At 42.1% G+C, this 26996-nt stretch overlaps 1 protein-coding gene across 8 annotated transcripts in view; it reads right to left on the reverse strand.

Annotated features, from left to right (window-relative positions):
* ARHGAP26 (Rho GTPase activating protein 26) overlaps nucleotides 1–26996 on the reverse strand; it is a 222477-nt gene that overhangs the window by 160453 nt on the left and 35028 nt on the right. For all 8 annotated transcript variants that reach the window (XM_080997149.1, XM_080997151.1, XM_080997154.1 and 5 more), the window contains 2 exons: nucleotides 2749–2844; nucleotides 1614–1675 (listed from right to left, as the gene is read on the reverse strand). In XM_080997149.1, the coding sequence (XP_080853275.1) occupies nucleotides 1614–1675; nucleotides 2749–2844 (158 nt within the window). The remainder of the gene's footprint in view (nucleotides 1–1613; nucleotides 1676–2748; nucleotides 2845–26996) is intronic.

A 26996-nucleotide genomic window follows, 5' to 3' on the forward strand; every position in this document is an offset into this window, starting at 1 on the left:
ATAAAACAGAAGGAAGTTGTGGCATTCAACAGTTTGAATAGCTCAACCCTATTCAATATATTGTTCTGTGATGCAGTTTTTTCTTAGTTTGAAACATTTATTTGTTTAACAAAAAAATTATATGCCGCTTGCTTGAAGCTTCTAAACAGTTTACAACAAATAAACTTTGAACACTCAGACAACAATAACAAGATGGAGTGATGAAGTCGCACAACAGTTAGGGTAAATATTAGATCCTGAAACAATACACACACACACACACACACACACAGAGAGAGAGAGAGAGAGAGAGTTCTAAATTTCCGAAGTGGGGCAGTAACTGAGGTAATGACTCTGGGCTTGTCAACATGACTGATGAATCTTGCTGAGAATTCAGTTTTCCCCTTCAAAATTTATCTCAGCAGTCTATACCTGTGAGAGTTTAAATCTGATTCCTTCCATCCAAATTTACAGTTTAACATCCATGCGTGTCCATACATGTGGGCATTTACTATCCCAATATACTCACAGAACTGGGCCTTCTTGGTTGCAGTGCCCAGCTTACTGAACTCCGTACGTGAAGATGTCATTGGCCCCCTCCATAGTCGTTCTGTTAGCACCTCTCTTTTTTGCCAAGCTTCTGGGCTGAGATTCTCCCCCCTGCTAGTGTGAATTTTAGCTCTTCTACCTTACCGCAATTTATATTGTGCTTCTCTTTTCTAACTGCGTACATGTGTTTCTGCTGAGCTGATCAACAGGTGTTTGGAAACAGTAGCAAGAGAACTGGGATCTAGCTCTCGAAGAAAGAGAAAGTGTGCAACTACCACAGGCATACATGTGTGTGGGTGACGGTGGCATCTGTCTGTTGCTGAGTTATTGGAAGTATCTGTGAGGATGGAAAATGTGGACACACTCAGCACATTTGGCCCATCTCTACAACAACTTCTACATTCAATGCTATCAGGGAAACTTTACTCCAAGCGAGAGCAAAAATGTATAAACAAGCTGTACTGGATAATTGGGTCTTTGTTCTCTGAGTGCCAGACCAACTGGATTCAGTGGCAGGCAGTTCATCGTGGCTTGCCCTCCCTGTTATGCTGCCAAGACTTACTCCCAAAGGGATGAATATTGCTATTCTTTGAGGAACAAAAGCTGACAATTCTGGCTGTTGAGCTATACCATGGCCATTGGCCAAAGCAGGCAAGAGCGGCACAGAAATTCTTCACAGTCTTCTTCCCATGGCCAGCAGATATATCAAAGCCTTGACACTGCACAATGTATGCCAGGGGGTGAGGATTCTGTGGCCCTTCAGATGTTGCTGTAGTACAGCTCCCATCATCCCAGACCAGGCTGGTGGGAGCCGATGGGAACTGGAATCCAACAGCATCTGGAAGGCCACAGGTTCCTCAGCAAAATGCACCACCTTGGCTTCTAAATATAGCACACTTACAGACCCTAAATCACTTATGCCAAGGAGACACTCTGCTCAAAACAAAATATTACATGGTGCTATTTCACCTAGACCAGACTCTAAGTTTTGCCAAGGATTGTTCCTTCCCCGCTTCCCCTGCTATAACTCCCAAAAGCTCATCATCGATTTTCCTCACATTATTTTGCATACACAAAGTCCATACCATGCGCATGCGCTCATCTTCTAAATTCCTAAGAACAGCAGCAAACTCTTGCAGGGATTTTGCTGTGGGGGGGAGGGGAGATAGAAAAACATAAGTTTGGTTACAAAGAAGGACTGTTTTCAATATATGCTACCACACATTTCAATTTTTGTAAGGCACATGCACATTAAAATGTAAACGAGGAGGGTTTCTGTTCCACCCAGCAAGCAGAAACACTTGTGCTGGTGGAACAACTGTAACAGTGTGGGGCTGAATGTTTTCCAGCAGAAAAATGAAGAGCAACCCATCCCAAAATGGCCCCTGGAAGAATTAATAATAGAAATCCTACTTGAATAGGTCGGCTTGTCATTTTTTCCAATCCAAATATCAACACACTACCTGTATACCTCCAGATCCTTTGGAGGATGAGGAATAGAATGAGAAAGGGGGTTGAAGGAAAGGGGTTTTCTGCCCAGTGTTGAATCAGGGCCCCTAGCCAACTACGTTTGCTCTTTATAAAAACAAAACTGTTGGAGAACCAAACATGGCTCACCTGGTGTCTTGCCAAGTTGCTCCCTTATTTTTATCTTCCAAAAACAGTACAATAATGCTTGATTCAAAAAGTCATTTGACACACACGGTTGAGCACACATGTGCAGTATTCACCTATTTTAATTACATATCATTCGCCTCATTAGTGTAACTACTCCGTAATATTCTGGAATAAAGCAGGCTAAAAAATATTGCCTGCAGCTTCCTGAAATCATAACTAAGGGAGCTAATTCTGGTTTAGGCAGCCGGTAAACGTCATTCCATTCTTCATTTATTTACTTTGTTTTGTCTGATAGGTGTACAACTGCCCACAGAATATTACAGCCTGCACTTTCAGATGGGGAACTTATATTCAACGTCTATTCCCTCACGGACCTAAGAAGCTAAACTAAAAGGAACCTGTGCTTTCAGACCTAAATCATCACTTTTGGACAACTTCTGTTAACCAGCTGAAAAAGTGATGACTAATCATTTACAGACTCATTATTTGCTGGTCTACTGTGTGTGGCATTTTACACATATGGGGGTTCCTTCTGCTAAAGCAACTGAATTAGCCAACTTGTACCAAATGCTCCAGCGGCTTCTGAAGCCTGCCCACACTTACCTATGCATATTTCATCATCTGTTTCTGCATCTCCTATACATCGAAATTTGAAATCGTTCAAAGAATCTGCAAACTTCCGCTTTGCTGAAGACAGATCTAACACACACAAAGAGAAGAAAGAAAAAATTATGCATCCATATTAGGTAATAAGATGCAGGATACAAGAATCTAACTTCCTGACGATTTTAGATTAATCTCCTTCAGCTCAATTATGCTCAGTTTGAAAGCACACAGGGCTTCTCCTCACCTTAAAAAAACCTCTGAAGGGAATTGTATTGGCACATAAATAAGCCGCAAACTAGACCCCACGTATAATTGGGGATGTAGAATTGTCTTACTACTAAAGCTTGATTTATGTACACTGCCACACTACTCAAGAACTGCAAGACTTTTAAAAAATATTCTACCATTTGACATATGTAACCATGCACTAGGATGGAATTCTTGCTTAAATCTAAGCAGCCTTGCTCAAAAATAAATATTGGAACAAGAGCAGGATTTAAAAATGTTCTAAAGAGGCAAATAAGCACCAGCTGCTTAAGTCACTAGCACTCATTCCAAAATTGCCTTGTTCCAAGCTGGAGAGTGCAGGTTGCTAATGCTAGTTTTCCTATTACTATACTAATATTGTATCAAGGTGAGTAAAAATCAAATTACATTTTAATTTAAAAAATAAATATATTAGCTCAATTTTTCAATAATGAGAAGTCCCTGTATCATTATTTTTTTTTTTTTAAATCTAAAGGAAATCTGGATTTAATATAAGTATATTACTAGGGTCTTAAAAGAGAATAATTTATACCTAAAAACTAAAACTTTGAAACAGATTGGGTAATAATTACAAACTTTTCCATTTTCCATAGAGATGCAACAGCTGCAACAGTTGTAGCTTACAATCTCTGCTGTTATGAGACAGGAAATAACCCAACACTGCCCTTCTCAAGAAGAGAAATACTGGCATGGGGAACAATGTAAAAGGGGTCAACATTGTGAGTACCCAGGGCAAACATAATTGCCTTTAATTACTTAAAATAATTATTCTACCTTGCCTTATCCATCCAGGTTGCTTGCTGCATTTCTTCCCACCCCCACCCCCACCCCCAAAATACCACTATAGCATTATTTTCAACAATGCAAATAAAATAGTTCGCACGTTCTACGTGACCCCAGTCTGATAAGGACAGGAATGTTCCTTTGATACCAATATTGAAATGTCACACCATTCTCAGAAAGGCTTCTGGGAAAGGAAGACTTTAGTGGCAGGGACAAAAAACACACACCAGACACCTTCAAAAAAAAGACAGATCACTCCAGCCTTCATTCCCTGCACAAATGCTTGCCCTTATCCCCCCTCACCACACACACATCAACCTTCCTTATATGTACCATGGTTGTGAAGAATTTAATAGCCCAGATATCAAAAAACACTGACACTTTGATTTCTTAGGACAAAGACCCTAGAGGCTTTCAGTGCATTGCAGAAAGCTGAATTCAGGATGCAGACGCAGCATCCATCTGCACAATACATTTAGAACAGTAATCATACAGTCATAGCTACCCCACAAAGAATCCTGGGAACTGTAGTTTGTTAAGGATGTTGAGAGTTGTTAGGACATCCCAGTTCCCCTTGCAGAGCTACAATTCCCAGGGTGGTTTAACAATCAATCCCTATTTCCAGAGAACTCAGAGAATTGTAATTTTGTGAGGAGAACAGGGGTCTCCTAACCAGTGTTTGAAATTCCCCCGGCGCCAGGTGCGTTTTGCTACTGGAATAGGTCCAATTGCAACTACATGGAGATTTCTGGACGCCAGGTTGGCAGCTGACATTTCCATCGAGCCAGGACTTGCGTACAATCCTCCCATCATCACATCAAGGAAAGTAAGTGCAGAGCTCAGCACAGATATATTTGACTGTGTTGCAGCCTTTCCACAAGCCACCCAAATGGAACCAACAAGCCACAGTTTAAAAAAACTCTGCCTTAGTCCATAGTGAATACCATTTCCATTTCCACCATGCGTGTTTCTCCTTCTTGCATACCGGGCCAAGTGAATTGTTTTGAGGACAGGCTCTAGTCAAGCAATGTAGCTGAGATCATAGAAGTGTAGAATTGTAGTGCTGGAAGGTCTCCCCAAGGGTCAGTCTAGTCCAACCCCCTGTCGAATAGGCATTCTGTTGTGGCAACTGTAGTTTAAGGTGCCATTTGGCACCCAGCTTTTATGTGTGTGTGTGTGTGTGTGTGTGTGTGTATGGACGTGGGTGGCGCTGTGGTCTAAACCACTGAGCCTCTTGGGCTTGCCAATCAGAAGGTCAGTGGTTCGAATCCCCGCAACAGGGTGAGCTCCCATTGCTCGGTCCCTGCTCCTGCCAACCTAGCAATTTGAAAGCACACCAAAAAGTGCAAGTAGATAAATAGGTACGACTCCGGCGGGAAGGTAAACGCCGTTTCCATGCGCTGCTCTGGTTTTGGTGTTCTGTTGCACCAGAAGCGGCTTAGTCATGCTGGCCATGACCCGGAAAAACTGTCTGCAGACAAACGCCAGCTCTCTCGGCCTGTAAAGCAAGATGAGCGCCACAACCCCAGAGTCGTCTGCGAGTGGACTTAACTTTCAAGGGTCCTTTACCTTTTTAATATATATATATCTGAGTTTTTAACACTGTTTGAAGGGCTGTGCAAGGGACAAAGAACCATAAGAAGGGGCAGCAGGGGCCTTGAAATTGCCCGTCCACAGTTAGCACCTGGGTTGCAGACTGAGCAGAGAGGCACACAGGCCAGTCTTCTCCAACTACGGTAAGGTCTAACAGAAATACAATACAGGAATTATTTCCAAATGTCCATCTATACACACAAATATAGCACAAATGTGTATCTTTAAAAAAAAAAAATTATCTAAGATGTGTTTCTTTTTCTTTTTAGTCACTCTATTTCCAAAGATCAGAACAGGAGTTACACTCACATGCTTATAAAATAAGATATGGGACCAGTGCTGCAACTTCAAAATGACCCTTCCATTGATATAGAAAACAGCAAAGGAAACAGCAACCCTTAAGAGCAAAGAGTGGACCTGTGATTGCATGGCATGGAAGGCCATATGAAACTGTGTAAAAAAATTAAGTACCACCTTTCAATAAATTCAATTAAGTCACATTTTTTTAAAAAACAAAAAAACCCCACTAGCTCTTCAGTTGCTACCAGATGTTATCCAGCAAGCCTAATTTGAGTGGAACAACATAATCCACTTAATAAACCAAATCAGATAATCCCCAAGCCTTCCGAAAGGTTTTGTTTTGCAAGCAAGACCCACTTCTATGTTGTGCATATAGAAGAACTAAACCCTCTCCGAAATGGAAGGGCTCACTAGGATTCAGAGGTTAACCTGTCTACTCAGAAGCTATGCCAGCTTTCTGTCATTCCATTTATAATAAGGAAGCAAATGTTAATTACACACAGAGTCATTTCCTTTTCTGTAAGATGCATGCTGACCTCATGCCACTAAGTTTGTTTGCAGAGTATTCTGCTACACTTTCGTCTTCTATGCACACACATCCATAAGCTAGAGTGGTGGTTTGACTATATTATGTGTTGTGAATTCCCATTCAAAATGGATTTACTACAGCATCATTCAATCTTGTTGGCTCCTGGGAGGAATCCAAGTGCCACATTCCACCAGAAAAGGGAGGAATGGAAAGAGACTAGTGTAAACTGCCAAACACACAAAGTGGAGCTCAATAAACTCCTTTAAAAACAAAAAACATGAGCAGGCAGCAACCAAGACTCAGCAGAATTTAGGGATTAAACAGTCACTATTAGAAGGGGGAAACAACATTCTCAACAAGTGCAGTTCAGAGAAACCTCAAGAAAACAGAGTGTGGTCAGATTTCAGTATTCCCCCAAAAGCATATTCAAAAACAAAGCCACTGGACACCAGTGAGATGCTCTTCAGTACTCTGATGGGGCAGGAGGAAACAAATTTGGAGTGCAATTTTATTACTGGAAGTGAGCTCTATCAGTTGTTTATGTGGAAGCAAGCCTTATCTGTTCAACCAGGCATTGTAGTTAAGTGTGTGTTTTTTTAAAATGTAATTTGCATACCTGGTTGAGAAAGACTCTTAAGCAACCAGGTTTAGTCTATGTGCAAAATGATCCAAAATACCCAACAGAAACATTTAAACAATTGCTTTACTCATTTTTATTTATCCAAAACACTTATAGATAAATGCTTCATCATAAACCATTTACAAGTCAATAAAAGCAACACAGATTCTGCCATTAGGCTTAAAATGTATTTTTAAAAAATACAGGGCACAGGAAAAATGGGGTTAATAAATATCGCAATAATATTATATATTATATAATATTATAATATTATTATAATATTATTATGCTTAATAAATATCGCAATAATATACTGCACCAAACTTGGGAGGCATGGGCAGAATTGCAGTAGCATTTTGGAACTCAGCCTAATGTGGCACTTTCAATTCATTCCATCTATTCGAAGCAGTATGGGAATTCTCTTACTTTGCCACTAGATGGCAATCTGCTACACCAATCATTAACATGGGCACACACAACTGAAAATTCTAACACGCCCCAATTTCCAGATTGGCCTAGTATTTAATTTCCTTTAATTCAGTGCTTCAGATTTTTTCAATTTAGAAAAAGAAAGAAAGATGCAATGCTATTTAAACATGTGTGCAAAGTCTGCTTGTGGGCAGAACACACACAGATGCAATCACCCCAGTGACTGATCTCAAGGGTGGGGGTGGTGGTTTGCAAAATCTTTCAGTGGCAATTTGCAGTCCTTCTATCCATGTAATAATTTGGGCTGCACCAAGGGGCAAAAATGTTCATTCATTCAGGGCGAGGACAGGAAGCACAATTCTTACTTTTAATTTGCTTGGGAATTTGCTTTGTGACATCAACACACTGCAAAACATGCTGGTAGTTGCATGACATTGTCATCATCATCATCATCATCATCATCATCATCATCATATCTCTCTCCCCCTCCCTCTCTCACAACCAACACACAAGTGTGATTCCCAGTGGGCTCACTGTTCCCAGGAATATGTCAATGCAGTAGACGGATTGCAGGAAGGAGGGATAAAGTGATCAGTCAAGGAAGGGCAGCAAATGGCTTGGGGAAAAGATGGGGGCAAAAACTTCAGAAAACGACTAATGGCTCACAAAGCGAGACAGGTGCCTGTATGTTTTGACCCACAATAAAAATGAAAGTTAATTTGTTCATCCCAAGAATCTAAGATTTAGTGGCTTCTAAATATTCTTTAAAACATATCAACACACATATTTTTACATAGTAGTTTGTTACTTTATTAGAATCTCAGTTTCCTTGAAAGTGATTTTTACAAACACACGGAAATAAAATTAAGACCAGTGTCATTTCAGGCCTCAGACTGCACACTTAGAGAGGTTCCCCCAAAGAAATATTTTTTCTCCTCATTAATATTTCCCATTATTCATCTGGTTTTCATGAAAAGAAGCAGTTTTTCCTTAATGAATGGAAGAACTCAATTATAAAGTTATTCAAGAGACCTTTAACCAGAGCTGTGGAGGGATTTCCACACAGAAACACAAATGAAACAGGATATAAAACACATCCCCCCCCCAAAAAAAATGCTTGCACAATCCTGACTGTTAAAAGCTAGATAAAACAAGACTTTACGAGATCCTTACAGATTTCAGCACTTCTTCAAAATGTTCACTTTTTGATTCTGACATGTCCCCAAGGGAAGGGCAGTTCACAATCGGAGGCTAGCCAACAGGAATGCCTCTAAATATAATTAAGTTTGGCACGCATTTAAGTTTGGCTAATATGCACACAGTGCTAAACTTGTCACATGGACCTATCACAGACCAGCTTGCTTTTACGGAATGGATGCAGAAGTCCCTGGCTTAAATGTATGAGGGGGAGATCTCACATGTTGCAGCATGCAGGAGCTCAGATGAAGAAGGTAGGAGAGGGGAAGCTTTAAGGGCCCTTTCGAAGAAGGTGCAAAATGACAAGAAGCTAGACCTAACAACTCGTCTACTTTAATTATGATTCTGGTGATGGTAGTTCTTTAGTTTCTTTGTGTGTGTCTTTTTCTTAAGGGCTGTTCTGCAAAACACAACATGCATTTTTCGACAGAATCATGAAAGGGGACTCCCCTTTTTCATTTACAGTAAAAGTTAGAAAAGGGTACTTCTGCAATGTCTGAGTTTCAACACATTCTGAAGTAATTGCTGCATCACTGTGTTTTTAAGCATCCGCCCCTACAACTTACAATGCTTTAAACAGGAATTAGAGAGAAGAAACAGAACTACACTTATAGCACCTACTGCGCTGTAATGGGGGGGTCATAGCAAGGACACAAATGGGGCCTTAGCACCAGAGAATACTTCTGCATAATTTTATCAGCCACAGCACTTAGGGAGTTGCACGCACCCCAGCAGAAAACAAAGTTTCCTACAGTGAAATTGATTGGTCAGCCAAAATTTCTTTTCTTAAATGCACAATTATTCAGCATTTTCATCAAAAGATAGAAAAAAACGACTTCTTCATGGATGTATTGGGGGTTTGTGGGGGTAAGGGAGAGAGAATACCCTGAAAGACAATAACAAAATTAATGGATATATATTTTTACTAAATGTTTTTGAGTATTATCAGGTGTTATGAACATTAAAGAAAAGATTTGCAAGACCAGTGAGTTTTGCTAAAATATTTAAGTGTGAACTTTTGGAAGAAAATATGGAATTTCCCTAAAACCATTGCTGGGTTATTTGTTTTACTTCCTGACATTTGCATCACTCATTTCCTCCATCAGGGGACTCTCAACATGGCATACATGTGGCTCTCTGGTGGAGTCTCAACCAGGCTCTGACCAGAACCAGATCAGCAAGGTGGTGGGTATTTACACCTTCATACTAGACCCTGGGACCTGGGACTTGAAGAAAAATCAGTTGGTGTACACACACACACACTAATCTGCAAGTAGCAACTGCACTCCCAGTTTAGAACTTCATCTTCCACCTCTCAGATTCCTCTTGAACAGCAGCCTTCCAGAAGCTGTGCAGCTACAATGTCCACCAGCCCCAGCCAAAGGCTCCGCACCCCAGTGCCAATGGCTATGAAATCACATCTGCCTGTTGCTCTCTGGGCTGGCCTCTTCTCAGTTTTGCAACCCAGCATGCCCATTGAAAACAATGGGAAAGGTGGTTTAACTCCATAGCCCAGAATTCATAGTTATCTCAGTAAGATAATAAGCAAGTATATTCTTCTAGTTAAAAGTCATTTCAGAACTGTCCTCCTTCCAGGACGGCTCACATACAGTACAGTGGTACCTCGGGTTAAGTGCTTAATTCGTTCCGGAGGTCCGTTCTTAACCCGAAACTGTTCTTAACCTGAAGCACCACTTTAGCTAATGGGGCCTCCTGCTGCCGCCGCGCTGCCGGAGCACAATTTCTGTTCTCATCCTGAAGGAAAGTTCTTAACCTGAAGCACTATTTCTGGGTTAGCGGAGTCTGTAATCTGAAGCGTATGTAACTCGAGGTACCACTGTATAACTGGATTATTATTAACATGGCCACAGGGTACAGAGTTGTAAAAGAGCCATAAAGCATCAGGGTTAGGCAGAAAAGCTTGAATAAAAATTCCTGCGGAGCAGGTTGTATACACTGCGGCATCCAGATCCATTAATACTAATTATAGTAGTTTAAAATGCAATAAAATAGAACCGCCCAAGGATATCCTTCTCCAGCAAGAGATATCTCTCCAGCAGGAGAAACTCCCTTTTGTTTTAATTATTAAGAGGGTAACTGGCCTAAAGCAACAAAACCGCTGTTCAAGAAAGAGAAAACTGCGCATCCTCAGAGAGTTTTCACTGCATAGGTGTTGGACGAGGCTGACACTAAACAATGGCTTCTCTCTACCTTTTTAAACAGAAACTGAAGGAGAAACTCCCTCCAGAATAGACAGCTCAATTTTTACAAATTTAATCAACTCTGGTAATGATTCCTCCTTTGCACCAACACTTGTTGTTTAGTCATTTAGTCGTGTCCGACTCTTTGTGACCCCATGGACCAGAGCACGCCTGGCACTTCTGTCCTCCACTGCCTCCCGCAGTTTGGTCAAACCCATGCTGGTAGCTTCGAGAACACCATCCAACCATCTCTTCCTCTGTCGTCCCCTTCTCCTTGTGCCCTCCATCTTTCCATCTGATTCCCTACTTTAGCATTCCAATCCCCTATAATGAGAAGAACATCCTTCTTTGGTGTCACTTCTATAAGGTCTTGTAAGTCTTCATAGAATTGGTCAATTTCAGTTTCTTCAGCACCAGTAGTTGGCGCATAAACTTGGATTACTGTGATGTTAAAAGGTCTGCCTTAGATTCGTATCGAGATCATTCTATCATTTTTGAGATTGCATCCCAGTACAGCTTTCGCCACTCTTTTGTTGACTATGAGGGCCACTCCATTTATTTTACGGGTTTCTTGCCCACAGTAGTAGATATGATAGTCATCAGAACTGAATTTGCCCATTCCCGTCCATTTTAGTTCACTGATGCCCAGGATGTCAATATTTATTCTTGCCATCTCATTTTTGACCACATCCAACTTACCCAGGTTCATGGTTCTTACATTCCAGGTTCCTATGCAATATTTTCCTTTACAGCATTGGACTTTCCTTTCGCTTCCATGCATATCCGCAACTGAGCGTCCTTTCGGCTTTGGCCCAGCTGCTTCATCAGCTCTGGATCTACTTGTACTTGTCCTCCGCTCTTCCCCAGTAGCATGTTGGACACCTTCCGACCTGAGGGGCTCATCTTCCAGCATCATAACTTTTATATGCCTGTCCATGCTTGTCTTTGTCCATGGAGTTTTCTTGGCAGGGATACTGGAGTGGCTTGCCGGTTCCTTCTCCAGGTGGATCACGTTTGGTCAAAACTCTCCACTATGACCAGTTCATCTTGGGTGCCCTGCTCAGCATAATTCATAGCTTCTCTGAGTTATTCAAGCCCCTTCGCCACGGCAAGGCAGTGATCCATGAAGTGATCCATGCACCAACACTAAAGGGACTAAAAATAATGTCTCTTCCTTAGCATCCTCCCAGCTGAACTTATTTAGATAAGTGTCATGCCTGACTTCTCACTCTTTGTGTGGATTACAAGAATATATTGAATTTATCCCACAAGCCACCATTTGCACCATTCACAGTCCGTCTGAAGGAACTGACTCGGCTCAAAACCAGTTCCAGGTTTTAGCAACTACTAGAAACAGAGAGTCGTGTTGGACGGTATCATTACTATTTCCAAGACCTTGCATTCCAACACTGTTTTATTTTTAGTCCCTTTAGTGTTGGTGCATGGATCACTTCAACTGCTTTCCGTGGCGAAGGGGCTTGAATACTCAAACAGATGAACTGGTCAAGTAGAGTTCAGGAACGCAAGGCTTTTAGAACTGGGAGCTCATCTCTCCCTATAGGGCCGTCATATTTGCCCCAACAGAATTGATTCTGCACACACTCAACCTTCAAAAGTGCATAGTAACGAAACATCAAAAGAGAGGAAGACTTTCCAATTGGTTTCACCTGAAGATTTCGGGGGGGGGGGGATACTACAGAGCAAAGCAAAACAACAAATACCCTTTCAGTACATATTTGTGACAAATATGATAGATAAATGAGTTGGGGCAAATGTGGAGAATTGGCTGCTTCAGAATGAAAGAAGAAAAACACAGAAGACTTCAAATACAGTACCCATTTATTTTCACACAACATAAAAGAAAAACAATTTGAAGGTTTGTGTTCCACATACAATGTCAAACTTTTGGCCTATTCAGCCTGGCACTGTCTATGACTCTTCAAGTTCTCTGGCAGTAAAAGCACTGCTCCACAACAGTGACCAGAGGAGGAATGACCGCTGGGGGGAATGCAGAGAAAAGAAACACAATAAAACATGCCTCTCTCATACTGGTCTCTGCAGCCACAGCAGGCACCGCAACCTTCCAACAGTTTGACTTCACCTCCAATGGCGCACTCTGCCATTGTCTCTTGAGACAGACAGATGCCAACCAAAGAGTCAGTTAAAAGAAGCAGCCAGAAAATAAACCTGGAATATTATGCATGCAAAGCATACGCTCTTTGCCACTTTGCTGAGAAAGCAATTTCTTCGTAATGTGGTATTATTTACATTTTTTTCCAAATAGCAACTCTTTCACACATGTGCCGTCCATGCAAAATCTGTACTGTATTCAAATCTTGCCCTCTCAAAAAAATGTGTGTGACATTCAGTGAAGGGTTGTACAGCATTTCCAACGACGTTGTCCTGTTAGCACAAGAACTTCCACCTGTGCAACAGGATTTATTTTCCTCCTCTCCCAAGCATTCCTCCAAATCTGCTCCAGGGAGGAAAACACAGACCATTGGGGGGGGGGGGGAGAACAGGGAGAGTAAGTCCTATTGTGAAAGTGGAAGTCCTAGCCTGACGGGATGACTTCATTGGATAAAATCCTAAAACAGATTCTGGAATTGTTTGGTATTGTATGGTATCAGGAATTACAAGCAGTACACAATTTACACGCAGAGAGCTTTATCTTGGCATGGCACTGAGATAGGCAAGAACATGCGGGGGGGGGGGGTGGCAGCTTTAGAATCCAAAGAGTTGGTCCACAGTATTTTCCACGGTAGGGGGTACAATTTCCATTGTCCAATTAGTTACACTGGGCATAAATCCAGGACATCTGGTTCAAGACATTAACATTTTATTAGGCATTACTGATGCAATGAGAAGCCAAAATCCATTTGAGACATGACTGACCTCATTATCTGATGCCACTTTTATTTTCACCCCCTTCCTCCATCAATCAGGTTAAAGAAAAATCAACTGCTGTTTAGAGCAGCAAATCTCCCTTTTGGGGGCTGGCTTTTACAAATGTGTGTCTGTAAAACAAAACACACAGGTTGTGCTGCCATTGAACAGGACTGCTTATGCATCTTGGACAACAACTAACTGCACTCAGAACACTAAATCGCCACTAGAAATTAATAAGGTTTCTTCGTTTTGATTAAGAAAGTTTGTGGGTAAGTTTTTAGAATGAGACAACCAATGGCAGGACTTGTGGGACTGCTTAATGGTATTACTGCAAAGATCTCACGTAAAAGAGACAATAACCGCTACACTAAACTGGCAAAAGCCAAACAAACATGAGAACTTCAAGTGTGCTTACTCAAAAAGAAACATGGCTCTGTAAGATGCACAGATGTTATTTCTGTACTTCCTTTCAACAAATTACAGTGAGTTGCTTAATAGCCTTATATTTAAAACAGGAAATACACATCTTCCAGAGTTTATCCTTCCTTCCCTTTCTTCCTTTGAAGTCAGAAGGAATAGGAAGTTGAAAATTCATTTGCAGCAAAGAAAGTTAAAATAGTCTTTTAGCATAATCACCCACCAACACAGAGCCTTCTGCACCATATTTTAACCAGATGAGTACTGTAAACTTTTAGAAGCGATACCACATTTTCCCATCCATCTACCAGGCAATGGAAAGCTGGAAACAGCCTGAGGTTTCCATGTCAACACCATAGCCATTGGGGCAAATTGATTTAGAGTAAATAGGGTACTGGACCACCAATCCCAGTCTGTCCATAGCCAATCTCCACCAGCTTCCTACATTCAGCCTGTCCAGGGACTGGGCCTGTCTGCAAGCCTCCTCAGCAGGGAGAAAGATGGAAACAAAGATAGAATTAGTTGGCAGTTCTGCTACAGTAGGTCTCCAAACCTACTAAGCCTGCCAGTCTCAATGGGCACCAACTACTATTGATCACAGCACACTCTAAGAAAATAGAGCATGGCTTCATAATGATGGTAAACAAATATTCACAGGTTCTCCTTGAGGACTTAATCCAATATTAAAAGCTAGACCTAGTTTGATGAAAGGTAGTTCAGGTCTGCTCAAATTTCAAACAAAATTTCATCCCACAATTATTTCAGCATGATTTCCTTGTTCCTCTAACTGCATTGAACACTATCCTCTTGTTCCTAGGAGGCAGAGATCAAGGGAGCCACTCAAAAGACTAGAAATCAATTGGTCGCATCAACTGAATCATCACCACTGGCTTGTCAATACTCACTCTGTTTAGGGAATGGGAAGATTGCAAGGAGAAAAAGCACCTGTAATGTTTCAACTAAAGAACCACAAAAGCTCCTCCTTATCACCCAGCGATCATAGCTGTTGGAGCACATGTTAGGATACGCCTTTTCCCATATGTTACAGTCTTAAAACAGAGATTATATTTTGAAAGGTGGACTGGTTATTGCTTATTTGTAACACTGCACTTTGTTGCAATCTTTTGTCCTGGGGCTGACACTATCATGCATTCAAAGGTCACGTGAGAAGGTCTAAGGGCCACACAGGTTAGCTCCCCACGACCACGAAACTCAGCAGCTATGTCTACAGCTCAATCACATTTGACACATACACTTATCCACCCCCTTGCTTAGAAGAACTCTATGCACAACCAACAGTACACAGTGGCAGTGTGGCATGGGGCTAGCCCACACAGATCCAGACACCTTCACTTCTTCGAACATGTGAAGGGATCACATGAGCCTCTCTCTAATTAAACTGCAAGGCACATCTTGAATCACCATTTTAAGTCATGCAAATTGAATTTTTACTATACACCACAACCAATTTTCTCCTTCTTTCTTGCCTCTCTCTCTCCCTCTCCCTCTCAGTTCAACAAGAGCTTCAAAAAAAAAAAAGGATATATGTGAAACTCAAAAAGACAGCTCACAAATTTATGGTTTTAAGGGGGCCTTATAAAAAGGTATTGCAATACTATTCCTAAGGCAGGTGGGGATTAATACATACATCATTCTATTTGTTGTATGTTGCCTTTCCAAAAAAAGTGCTCAAGGCAGCTTACAACTTTAAAAAAATACATAAAAATCACATAATTACAAGTGTAACAAAAGTCATGAGCAATAAAAAAACATCAAAAAGTACATAATCAAATTAAATAATTTCCACATAAATCATAATAAGAACTAAAATAAAGATACAAAATAATAATATCAGTAACAGCAACAACTCTCTGTTGTTGTTTAGTCGTTTAGTCGTGTCCGACTCTTCGTGACCCCATGGACCAGAACACGCCAGGCACTCCTGTCTTCTACTGCCTCCCGCAGTTTGGTCAGACTCATGTTTGTAGCTTCGAGAACACTGTCCAACTATCTCGTCCTCTGTCGTCCCCTTCTCCTTGTGCCCTCCATCTTTCCCAACATCAGGGTCTTTTCCAGGGAGTCTTCTCTTCTCATGAGGTGGCCAAAGTATTGGAGCCTCAGCTTCACGATCTGTCCTTCCAGTGAGCACTCAGGGCTGATTTCCTTAAGAATGGATACGTTTCATCTTCTTGCAGTCCATGAGTCTCTCAAGAGTCTCCTCCAGCACCCTAATTCAAAAGCATAAATTCTTCGGCGATCAGCCTTCTTTATGGTCCAGCTCTCACTTCCATACATCACTACTGGGAAAACCATGGCTTTAACTATACGGACCTTTGTTGGCAAGGTGATGTCTCTGCTTTTTAAGATGCTGTCTAGGTTTGTCATCGCCTTTCTCCCAAGGAGCAGGCGTCTTTTAATTTCGTGACTGCTGTCACCATCTGCAGTGATCATGGAGCCCAAGAAAGTAAAATCTCTCACTGCCTCTATTTCTTCCCCTTCTATTTGCCAGGAGGTGATGGGCCCAGTGGCCATGATCTTCGTTTTTTTGATGTTGAGCTTCAGACCATATTTTGCGCTCTCCTCTTTCACCCTCATTAAAAGGTTCTTTAATTCCTCCTCACTTTCTGCCATCAAGGTTGTGTCAACAACTCTCACTGCCCAACAAAAACCCATAAACAAAGCACCAGCTTCAGCTTTTGTAGCTGGAGTTAGTCCAGGCCTCACCCTCCCAGACCAGGTAGAAAAAGGCTTGCAAGGCAGGGAGGACCTTTTGTTTATACACACTCTCCTACATTTAGCTCATTCAGAATTAAAACTATTAGGAAGTTTCGATATCTCTAGAATTTCCAATATCAGGTCTGTCCTTGTTCCATAAAGTCACCGTTTAAGTCACAGGAAAACCAACTTTTGCAAAGTAACAACAACAAGCTGACTAATTAGACATGTCAATTTCCCAAACATCTCTGTTCCCAAACCATATTGTAGCTCTACATAATAGATACAGTTTCTTTAGTGACACACAGAAAGAAGAAACTAAACAATAGTTCAGGAACATCCTTAAAGAAATATACATTGCCAGTAGTCTGAACTCCCTCATAGTTGGTCAGGCTCATTTTCCAAAAAATGGGCATGGGATTTTATATACAGTATGGCATGTTTAGGGACATGGGTGGCGCTGTGGGTTAAACCACAGAGCCTACGGCTTGCCAATCAGAAGGTTGGCGGTTCAAATCCCCGTGGCCGGGTGAGCTCCCGTCGCTCAGTCCCTGCTCCTGCCCACCTAGCAGTTCGAAAGCACGTCAAAGTGCAAGTAGATAAATAGGTACCGCTCCTGCAGGAAGGTAAACGGCATTTCCGTGCGCTGTTCTGGTTCGCCAGAAGTGGCTTAGTCATGCTGGCCACATGACCCGGAAGCTGTACGCTGGCTCCCTCGGCCAATAAAGCGAGATGAGCGCCGCAACCCCAGAGTCGGCCACGACTGGACCTAATGGTCAGGGGTACCTTTACCTTTATGGCATGTTTAACGTGTGATCTTTCTATCACATAGGTACCTTTTCTGAAAGAAATTCCTTATGACTAAAACTTTTTTTTTTGAAGTCCTAAATTACACCTTGTATAAAATCTAATAAGGCCACTGGGGGCGGGGCGGATAAAATGTTCTGTGGGCCAGAATAAGCCACTTCGCTTTCTCTATTATAAACCATTTCTGACTACAAGAATAGGTTCCAGTATTCAGGAGGGTGGGGAGCATATAAAATATGTTATGGGCATACCAACTGCTCCATCATGCCAAACCCTATAATGAGAAGTAGATGTTGGGGATTTAAAGCACATGGGCAGCTACATACAGAATCCTTCTGCTTCTCTTCTTCCCTTCCCATCTATGAAACAGCTTCTATCCATCCCAGTAGGGCTTCAAGACCAGAATTACGGTAACCACTATCAGGAAGAGCACCGGAAAGGAAGGATGCAACACTCCTTAAAAGGTGTCTGAAAATCACCCCCACCTCGTTTTGTAGGGATTTGTCAGCAATCCAGTCCTGACACACAATTTGGCTGCTTCATATCCAGCTTGGCCCTGAAGATACGAAGAATCTGTGATTTAGTTTCCATTCCTTAGCTCCAGATGCATTCCATTGTGAAGCTGGATTGATATACTACAGGGGTAGGCAACCTAAGGCCCGGGGGCCTTCTCAATCCGGCCCACAGACGGTCCGGGAATCAGCGTGTTTTTACATGAGTAGAATTTGTCCTTTTATTTAAAATGCATCTCTGGGTTATTTGTGGGGCCTGCCTGGTGTTTTTACATGAGTAGAATGTGTGCTTTTATTAAAAATGCATCTCTGGGTTATTTGTGGGGCATAGGAATTTGTTCATTATTATTTTTTTCAAAATATAGTTCGGCCCACCACATGGTGTTTCAGTCCACGACTGAAAAAAAGGTTGCTGACCTATGATATACTAAGTCCTAAAGGTTTGGGGACCTGGGCTGTGTACGCACTGCACCTTTTAAACACATTTAAAAAAACAATGTTTTCCTCAAAGAATTCTGGGCACTGTAGTTTACCCCCTCACAGAGTTAACAGACTACATTTCCTTGAGGGAAATGCTTTGAATAGCCTTTAAAGGTACAGTGAGTATACAGTGGTACCTTGGGTTACATACGCTTCAGGTTACATACGCTTCAGGTTACAGACTCCACTAACTCAGAAATATTACCTCAGGTTAAGAACTTTGCTTCAGGATAAAAACAGAAATCGTGCTCCGGCGGCGCGGCAGCAGCTGGAGGCCCCATTAGCTAAAGTGGTGCTTCAGGTTAAGAACAGTTTCAGGTTAAGAACGGACCTCCCGAACGAATTAAGTACGTAACCCGAGGTATCACTGTACAGCCCTGGTTACGTGAGAGAGCAGCTTCTCTCAAATCGAGCTGCTCCTTCAGAGATCCACAGATCTCTCCTCCATGAACAATAGGCACCAGCCTTGCCTATCTTTTGGAGACTGTAGAAAGATTTCTAAATGTAAGCTATCATTTTCTGTTTTTAATACCTAGTTTTCAGTGGTAAGTTTTCTGTTTATTCTACTGAAGATTGCTGCATTATTTAAATTTGTTGTTTTAATGTATTCTGTACACAGCCCTAAAAAAAACACCTGCCTACAGCTGCTTCAGCAAACTAAAGATGCACTGTACATATTAAAATAATGGAAAGAGCAAAAAGCATTGCAGAACTTCAAGCACAAACAGGTAAAATGCCGTGAAGGTCACACAAATGCAACACGGGACACGTAAGCAAAACACTTAGCCTTCAAGTTGCAGAATGAGTTGACAGAGAGAGCATCTCAAAGATAAATTCTATACATCCTTTGCACTGAATGGTACAACACATCCCTCAGTGATAACTAGGAAACTGGAGCAAGCAAGCAATAGAGGACAGGTGCATATTGATAAATGCTACCATGCTTGCATCTAAGCAGGTACCAGTGTTAGGGGAGTGAGGGAAGAGAGTGATGGAAGACACTGCTGTCTTGATGCAGTGAAGAGAGTATATGGGAATGGAACAATTCATTCCCTGGCTGACTTTTTGACCCTACCAATATTTATTAGTGCTAGTTGCAAAGTGAAAGCAATACACATTGCAAAAATCTTCCCAGAGCTATTTATCTGGCCGAGTGAAGCCCTCTAAAGACTTGGAAGCAACAATGACTCACCACCAGATCTTCCCCCACTCAGCTGTCTCCTACTTCTACCCCAAAGTTCAGATATGCAACGTAGTGTTTTTTATGTAGAGCAGCTGTGAAAAAGCCGGCAATGCGCTTGGAACTTCCTAAAGCAAAAGCCTTGGCAATGCAAGGAGAAATCACAGTAACAGCAGCACATGCAAGCAGAACTGAGTCATAATTGTATCAGCCATCCAGGCCTCTTGCTAGCGCTCCTGATTACCGGGTCCAAGTCGCTATCCATTTTAAAAACAGAAAGTACAATTCCAGCTCAAAATCAGTCGTGACAGAATATTCTAGAAATACTCCAGTTTCCATAGCAATACAAGGCAATGCAGAACTTAAATGAGGAGCACTGGGTGTTTTACACACCTCATACCTGCGTATTATCAACTCTCTGCTCACTTTAGTCAGGTGATTATGGCAACCTACTTCAAAACAAAACAAACAAAAAGGACAGTGTTTAAAAGCTTCCTGCTGCAATTGCATTAAGTGATTCTACTTGTCGGAGGGAACCATTTGAGTGACGATCTACAAACCATCTCTTAAGAATCTAGGAATGGGTATTTCCCACAGAGGACTGTTTCCCACTACATTTTCTACTACTAGTCAAAGCATGTTATTCATACCAAATGTAAATAATCCAGTCCAAATGCTGATTAAACAAATGCTTTATCTGTGCCTCCAAAAAGATGTTCCAAAAAGTTATTCAGAAGAAGAAGTGAGTGGAGAATAAAGATAGCCAACATTATTTTTTAACTGGGCTATTATATTAACTGCACCAGATCAGTGAGCAAGTGAAAACTGAAACAGGAGGGGAAATAGCAATATCCTTAGACAAGTATAGAAACTACGTAGGTTTATTCTCAAGCTAGCTGCTATAGAATTGCATCATCTCACCCTTCTCTCATGTCCTTTCCCTACCCATCTCCTTCATAGCTGAAGTGGCTCATCTCCTAGCAACATCAGTGTAACAAAAGCATCACCCAAGAATAAGTAATGTTTCCAACATCTTGCTGCATTTGGGTCTTTTTTCATCCAATTTATCCCTGCCGTTCAGGTTTCCACTAGCTCCAAAACAAAAGGAACTTAGGGAAGGCATTTTATTGAAAGCTTTATCCTGTAATCTTCAAGGCCTATAACTGAAGGAAATAGCACAACTTTCCACCCTAAATCATTGCACCCCATGAAGGTTTAACGTAATTGCTCCTAGCTTCACCAGTCAACAAGGTTCTCAAATTCTTCTTGGGACTGCTGTGAAGATGAGAACGATCTGCAAATGTGTAATTTTTCAGAGCAAGAGGAAGCATGCTATTTAAAGAGGCAGAAATATTACAAATATTAGATCTTATTAAGCTAAGCAAATCTAAACCCAAAGATCTTTTAGGGAGAGTATTTCATACAGACCAACGTTTCCCAACCTGGTGCCCTCCAGATGTTTTTAACTACAACTTCCATCAACCCCATTCAGCATGGAGTTAGGAGTCAGCATTGGGAAAGTAAAGACTTGAACTAAAACAGAAAAAAAACTTTAAATGGATGTCAAGCCCAATCCTAGATATGATTATCTCAAAAGTCATTCCATTAAGTCCAGTGGGACTCATTAAAGTTCAGTGGCAGTGCTCATAAACCCAATTTTTACCTTTCTCCCAAGAAGTGGGCAGAGGAGAAAGATTATTTCCTGTAACAGACTTTGAGAGTCTAATTGTTAGCATATTTATTACTAGGGAGTTGGCCTCACTGACCATAGTGGGACTTATGTCTGAGTAAACATGCATAGAAGCAGGCACTATTTGCATATTAATCCAGAGCTTTAAAGCACTGCTGCCATTCTGAATGGAGTTATCCATGTAAATTTCTGACTGACTGGAGAGAGTTATGGTTGCAACTTCAGAACAAAACAACGGTTTTACTGGTGCAGTACAATGCATTAGAACAGAGATGAATGAATCGGAAGGAAGGGGAATGTAATTTCTCAAACCTGTATTAGAGAATTTAAACTAAATATTTGGAAGCAGCATAAGCAAGATCCAAATTTGTGCAGCTGTGAAATGTGCTGTAGATGATAGATTGAGCAAAAGGAACTTCAGCATTTCACGAGAGACAGCAGCATCTCTAAATAAAGATGAAGAACATTAGGTCAGCACAAAGTACAGCAAATTATTTCATCATTTAGCCAGACAGTCTTTGGTAATTGTCATAATTTTATTCCAGTTCCAATTTGTAGAGAACATTTTAGGAGGTATAAGGAAATTAAATTAAACCCTATTGTTTGCCGAAAGTCTCCTTGTGTGCGTGCACACAGAGTTTTTCGTTGTCGTTTTTTTAAAAAAGCAAGCAGTCTTGTTAAAAGAAGAGGGGAATAGCAAAGAATAGCTTCTCTCTTATGGATCTTCTTAATCTATGTAGGCGCTGGGAAAATGGAAAATGCAAATATCTGGAACACCCAACAAGTAGGTTGGTGAAAACAATGGAAAGAAATGAAGAGTTACTTGGGAAACATTTCTCATTCCTGCTTAATTGTTGTTTTGTGAAGACCTGAAACTTTCCAGGCCAAATTTCCTGTGCTCAACTCAGCAGCGGAAATTCTCATAATGTCTGTACTCTTGCTTTTTCTTTACCCAGAAAGTTTAAAGTGAGGCTGAAATCATCCCTCAGCAACAACAAAAAGACTCCAGAAATTGCCAAATCTTGGTACTTAATCCCTAAGGCTCACGGTAGAATGCGAAAAATCCCAACAGCAAAAAAAATCACAGGATTAAGATCTGATAAGTGCCTTGTCTGAAGTAGTCCCTGCATTGCCTATTTCTTCTTTAAAAACAATCAAAATAATGAATTTGTATTATTTACACGGCTCCTGCAGATGGGCTTCTGTAGGCAAGATTAAAGGACTACATTTTTTACAACTGAGGAACTTCCCAAAAAAACAAAAGCAGGCATGAGAAAGCTAAAGCACAGCAAGTGAAATACCATGCCCACTGCACCAGCTGCTTACATGTACAGTGGCACCTTGGTTTAAGAACAGCCCTGTTTACGAACTACAGTGGTACCTCAGGTTAAGAACCTAATTCATTCTGGAGGTCTGTTCTTAACCTGAAACTGTTCTTAACCTGAAGCACCACTTTAGCTGCTGCCGCAGAGCCACAGCTGCACGATTTCTGTTCTCGTCCTGAAGCAAAGTTCTTAACCCGAGGTAATATTTCTGGGTTAGCGGTGTCTGTAACCTGAAGCGTCTGTAACCCGAGGTACCACTGTATTTGGTTTACGAACTCCGCAAAACTGGAAGTGGTGTCCCGGTTTGCAAACTTTACCTCAGTCTAAGAACGGAAGCCGAACGGTGGAAGGGCACCGGTGGCGAGAGGCCTCATTAGGGAAAGGGCGCCTCGGTTTAAGAACGGACTTCTGGAATGGATTAAGTTCGTAAACCGAGGTACCACTGTATTCTAGAAAATCAGGATTCTAAAACGTGTGGGGAGCCTGCATAGAGCAGGCTTCCTACTGCAAACAGCCCCCCACAAACTAAAACTCATTCTTTAGTAGCGGGGAAGAGCAATTAACAGAAGTCAATAGCCGCTAATTAGAGGAAGCCCCGAAAGGAGGCCAATCCTCTGTATTAAGAGACAGACAAAGAACAAGAGCATTCTAATCCCAAGGCCTCTTTTCTGCTTTTAAACAACTTTGCTACAACGACTCTTACAGGGCACCCAAACTGCAGAAAAGGGCATGAGCATACTTTAAAAATGCAGGAGACTTAAACCGTCATCTCAAGAATGGCACATATAGTTTATGTGGCTACTATTCTGCCAAGGAGGTGCAACGCTACTGTAGTATCTGTGAAAGCCTCTGGAGTGCATCAAAATGAGTTCACGTGGACTATATGCAACCCAATGCGGCGTTGTTTGTGCAAAGGCACAAAGCAGTCAGATTATCACTAAGAATCTTCAGAGTTCATGTACATCACAAGTGCAAACAGGATAGATCCTTTTTAATTTACGGTAAATACTGTCATGTTACTACTATTACTACTGCACTGCTGTCCTCGAATATGTAAAAACTCTCCCATGCTCCACAATAATTACAATTCTTTATACAATACGGAGGCAACTGCTGTCACATACACACGCTTAGCTAGGAATTAACACATACTCTGGTTTCTCTTCAGATAGTATAAATATTTCGCCTTGTTAGGAATTAACACTTTTGCTACACAGACTGGCAACCTAAATCCTGTAAAATGTTTGTCTGTGCCTGCAGGTAAGCACCTATATGCAAATTCTAGCAGCGGGGATAAAAAGATCCATATGAACTTGATTCAACATACAGTAGTACCTTGGGTTAAGTACTTTATTTGTTCCGGAGATCCGTTCTTAACCTGAAACTGTTCTTAACCTGAAGCACCACTTTAGCTAATGGGGCCTCCCGTTGCTGCTGCGCCACCGCTGCACGATTTCTGTTCTCATCCTGAAGCAAAGTTCTTAACCCGAGGTACTATTTCTGGGTTAGCGGAGTCTGTAACCTGAAGCGTATGTAACCTGAAGCGTATGTAACCCAAGGTACCACTGTATCTGCCTACCAGTAAAACCACCTAACTTCCCTATGAAAAATTGAAGGCCAACGTTAAAACGTTGTTAATCAATGTCAGAAGTCTGTGAAAAGCACAATGGCAATCAAGTCATTTGAGCAAATTTTCTGTTGAAAACCGCAACACATTCTCTCTGGATTTCCAAACTGTTCTCCGCTTTAACCTCTACAGCATGTTTATTTGGGGGGAGGGGTGTGTCTGTTGTTTTGCAAAGCCTAGTCCTATGGTTCATTTCACATACACACAGGAAGTAGTTTCATAGCACAAAATGTTTGCTTGTCAGGCTGAAAGTGGGGGGGGGGGGGGACACTGCGCAAGTTGAATACTCAATGGATTCGGATGACAAAAGGACACATGACTAACACTGTACCATTCAATGAAATAAAATCCTGCCCTTTCCAAAAAGCAGCAATAGCAGGCTAATCGTTTTTAAAGCATGAATACTTTGTTCCAACAAGAGCAGGCTTTGGATTTTATTTTAGACTCCATCTCCTCAAACATAGCATTCAGATGTCATATTATCTCTGAAGCATCATTATAATTTTGACATTTAGCATTGGTAGGACAGACAGGAAATGAACAGGTGTTTATCTTACAAAAACAATTTCAGGTACATCTTAGAGCATGGTACAATTAGAGTATGGAAAGTCGAAGAAGCCAGATACTTGCTCAGGAGATTAACTTCTCTGATTGGGGAAATGGGCCAGAACAGGAGTCTTTGTAGTAACAGGAAACCCGCAGGGGTGCCCTTGCGCGACTGGATAACTGCTGACTAGAAGCTCCAGTGGCAGTGCCTTACAGCACCTCCCTCTGGGAAGCCATTATGGCAGTGCAGGGAACAAGGTAGCTAGATCCAGTTGCAAGAGTATCAAGTTCAAGACCCGCCATGTCTTACAAGTGTCAAGTTTAATCTGTTGCAACCCCAACTTTAGTGCCCCAGCCCCATCACAAAGCCCAGTCTCCATGTGTTTGAAGGTCCACTTGCACAGGCACCTACAGACCCAGAACCCAATGCACTTAGGTTTCAACAGAGCAACCGTGCTCTGCACAGATGGGTCTTTAAGCATATGGAGGTTGATTATGATAAGGGAGACGACACAACAGGTACAGCTGACCCCAATCCACCCACCCACCCACTTCTGTCATCTGCATAGGGTGCATCTTATACAAGCATAGTGCCAGAAACATCTCCATTAGGACTGGTTCACATGCTATGAGGCAGCCTTAACTTGAATATTGAACCTCTCAAGCAAGTAATCCAATTAAGCATTAACGTATGCATGAAGGACCACAGCAGTTGCTTCCACGAAAAGGATTTGTGCATTCATGCACACCTTGCTCACAGAAGGAGCCACAGCAGTCTTGCAGAGGTACCACCAGCATGAGCATCTGTTTTGCATGCCAAAAGGTCTTGAAGAATATCCCTACCTCCGCGGTCTGGTCCTGACTGGAAGGATGCTGGAATCAACAAGGGTGACCCACATGACCTTAAGGTGCTGCTGTGCAATGCCAGATCAATGATACACAAGACCACCTCCATCCATGAATTGACCTGGCATGTGTGACAAGAGACTTGGTTGGATGAGGCAGATGGGCCTGTTCTTGCCGCTGCTTGTCCACCAGGTTTCTCTTATGCACAGGGGCAGGGAGGGGTTTTGTGCAGTGATCTTTAGGAAGTCATTAGCCTGCACTAGGCGTCCTATTGGGAAGACCTAGTTTTCTGAGTGCATGTTCTGGGAGTTGGGCAATAGGGGCAGTACAAGATTCCTACTGATGTAGCAACCTCCCCATTGCACCAAGGATTCCCTGCCTGAGTTTCTTCAGGCTGTGGAGGATGTTCTCATGGAGACACGTAGTTTGGTTGTTCTAGGGGATTTTAACATCCATGCCTACGTGACCTTACAAGGGGCCACTCAGGACGTCATGGAAAGCATGACCTCCATGGGGCTGTCCCTGAATAAGTTTGGCCTAACTCATAGTCGTGGACATGCCTTAGACCTGGTGTTCACCTCTATGGATGTGAGTGATCTGACACTAAGTAAAAGAGAAACAAAAGAAGTGCCATGGTGCAACTGGACTTCTCTGCAACCCTTCACCTCTGCAGGGAGGTGCGACCAATTCAGATGATCTGCACCCACCACTTAAGGGATCCAAATTGTTTCCAAAGAGTGGTAGACAAAGTTTTATCCCATGCTGATGGCCTTTCAGCTGATTCCCTGGTGGCCCAGTGGAATGCAGAGTTAACCAGGGCTATTGACTGACTAGCTCCAAAGCACCGTCTCCGATTGCATGGGGCCCGGAGCTGAGGGCAATGAAACAATTGCTGAGATGACTAGAGTGCTGGTGAATGAAAACTCATTCTGAATCAGACTGAACACGGGTTAGAGCTCAACATGAAGCTAATAAGTGGCGATAGCGACAGCAAAGAGGACCTTCTTCGCTGCCTCTATTGCATCTGCGGAAAACAGCAGCAGGATCTGCAATCTAACAGAACCACCCTTATCATCGGGGTCTGCTGAAGACCCCAAGATCTCCTGCAATGTTTTTTGCAGACAAAGTCGCTCAGATTCGGAAAGAGGTATATTCCACCGTGGTAGAGGGGCTGGGGCGGGAGAGTGCTAGCGTCCTGTCTGGTCAAGTTGCATGGGATCAATTCCAATCTGTTACCTCCAAGGATGTGGACAGGCTGCTTGGACAACTGAAACCAACCACCTGTCTCCTTGA

Source organism: Podarcis pityusensis, assembly GCF_964106645.2.
Source record: "Podarcis pityusensis genome assembly, chromosome: 2".
Taxonomy (NCBI): Eukaryota; Metazoa; Chordata; class Lepidosauria; order Squamata; family Lacertidae; genus Podarcis; species Podarcis pityusensis.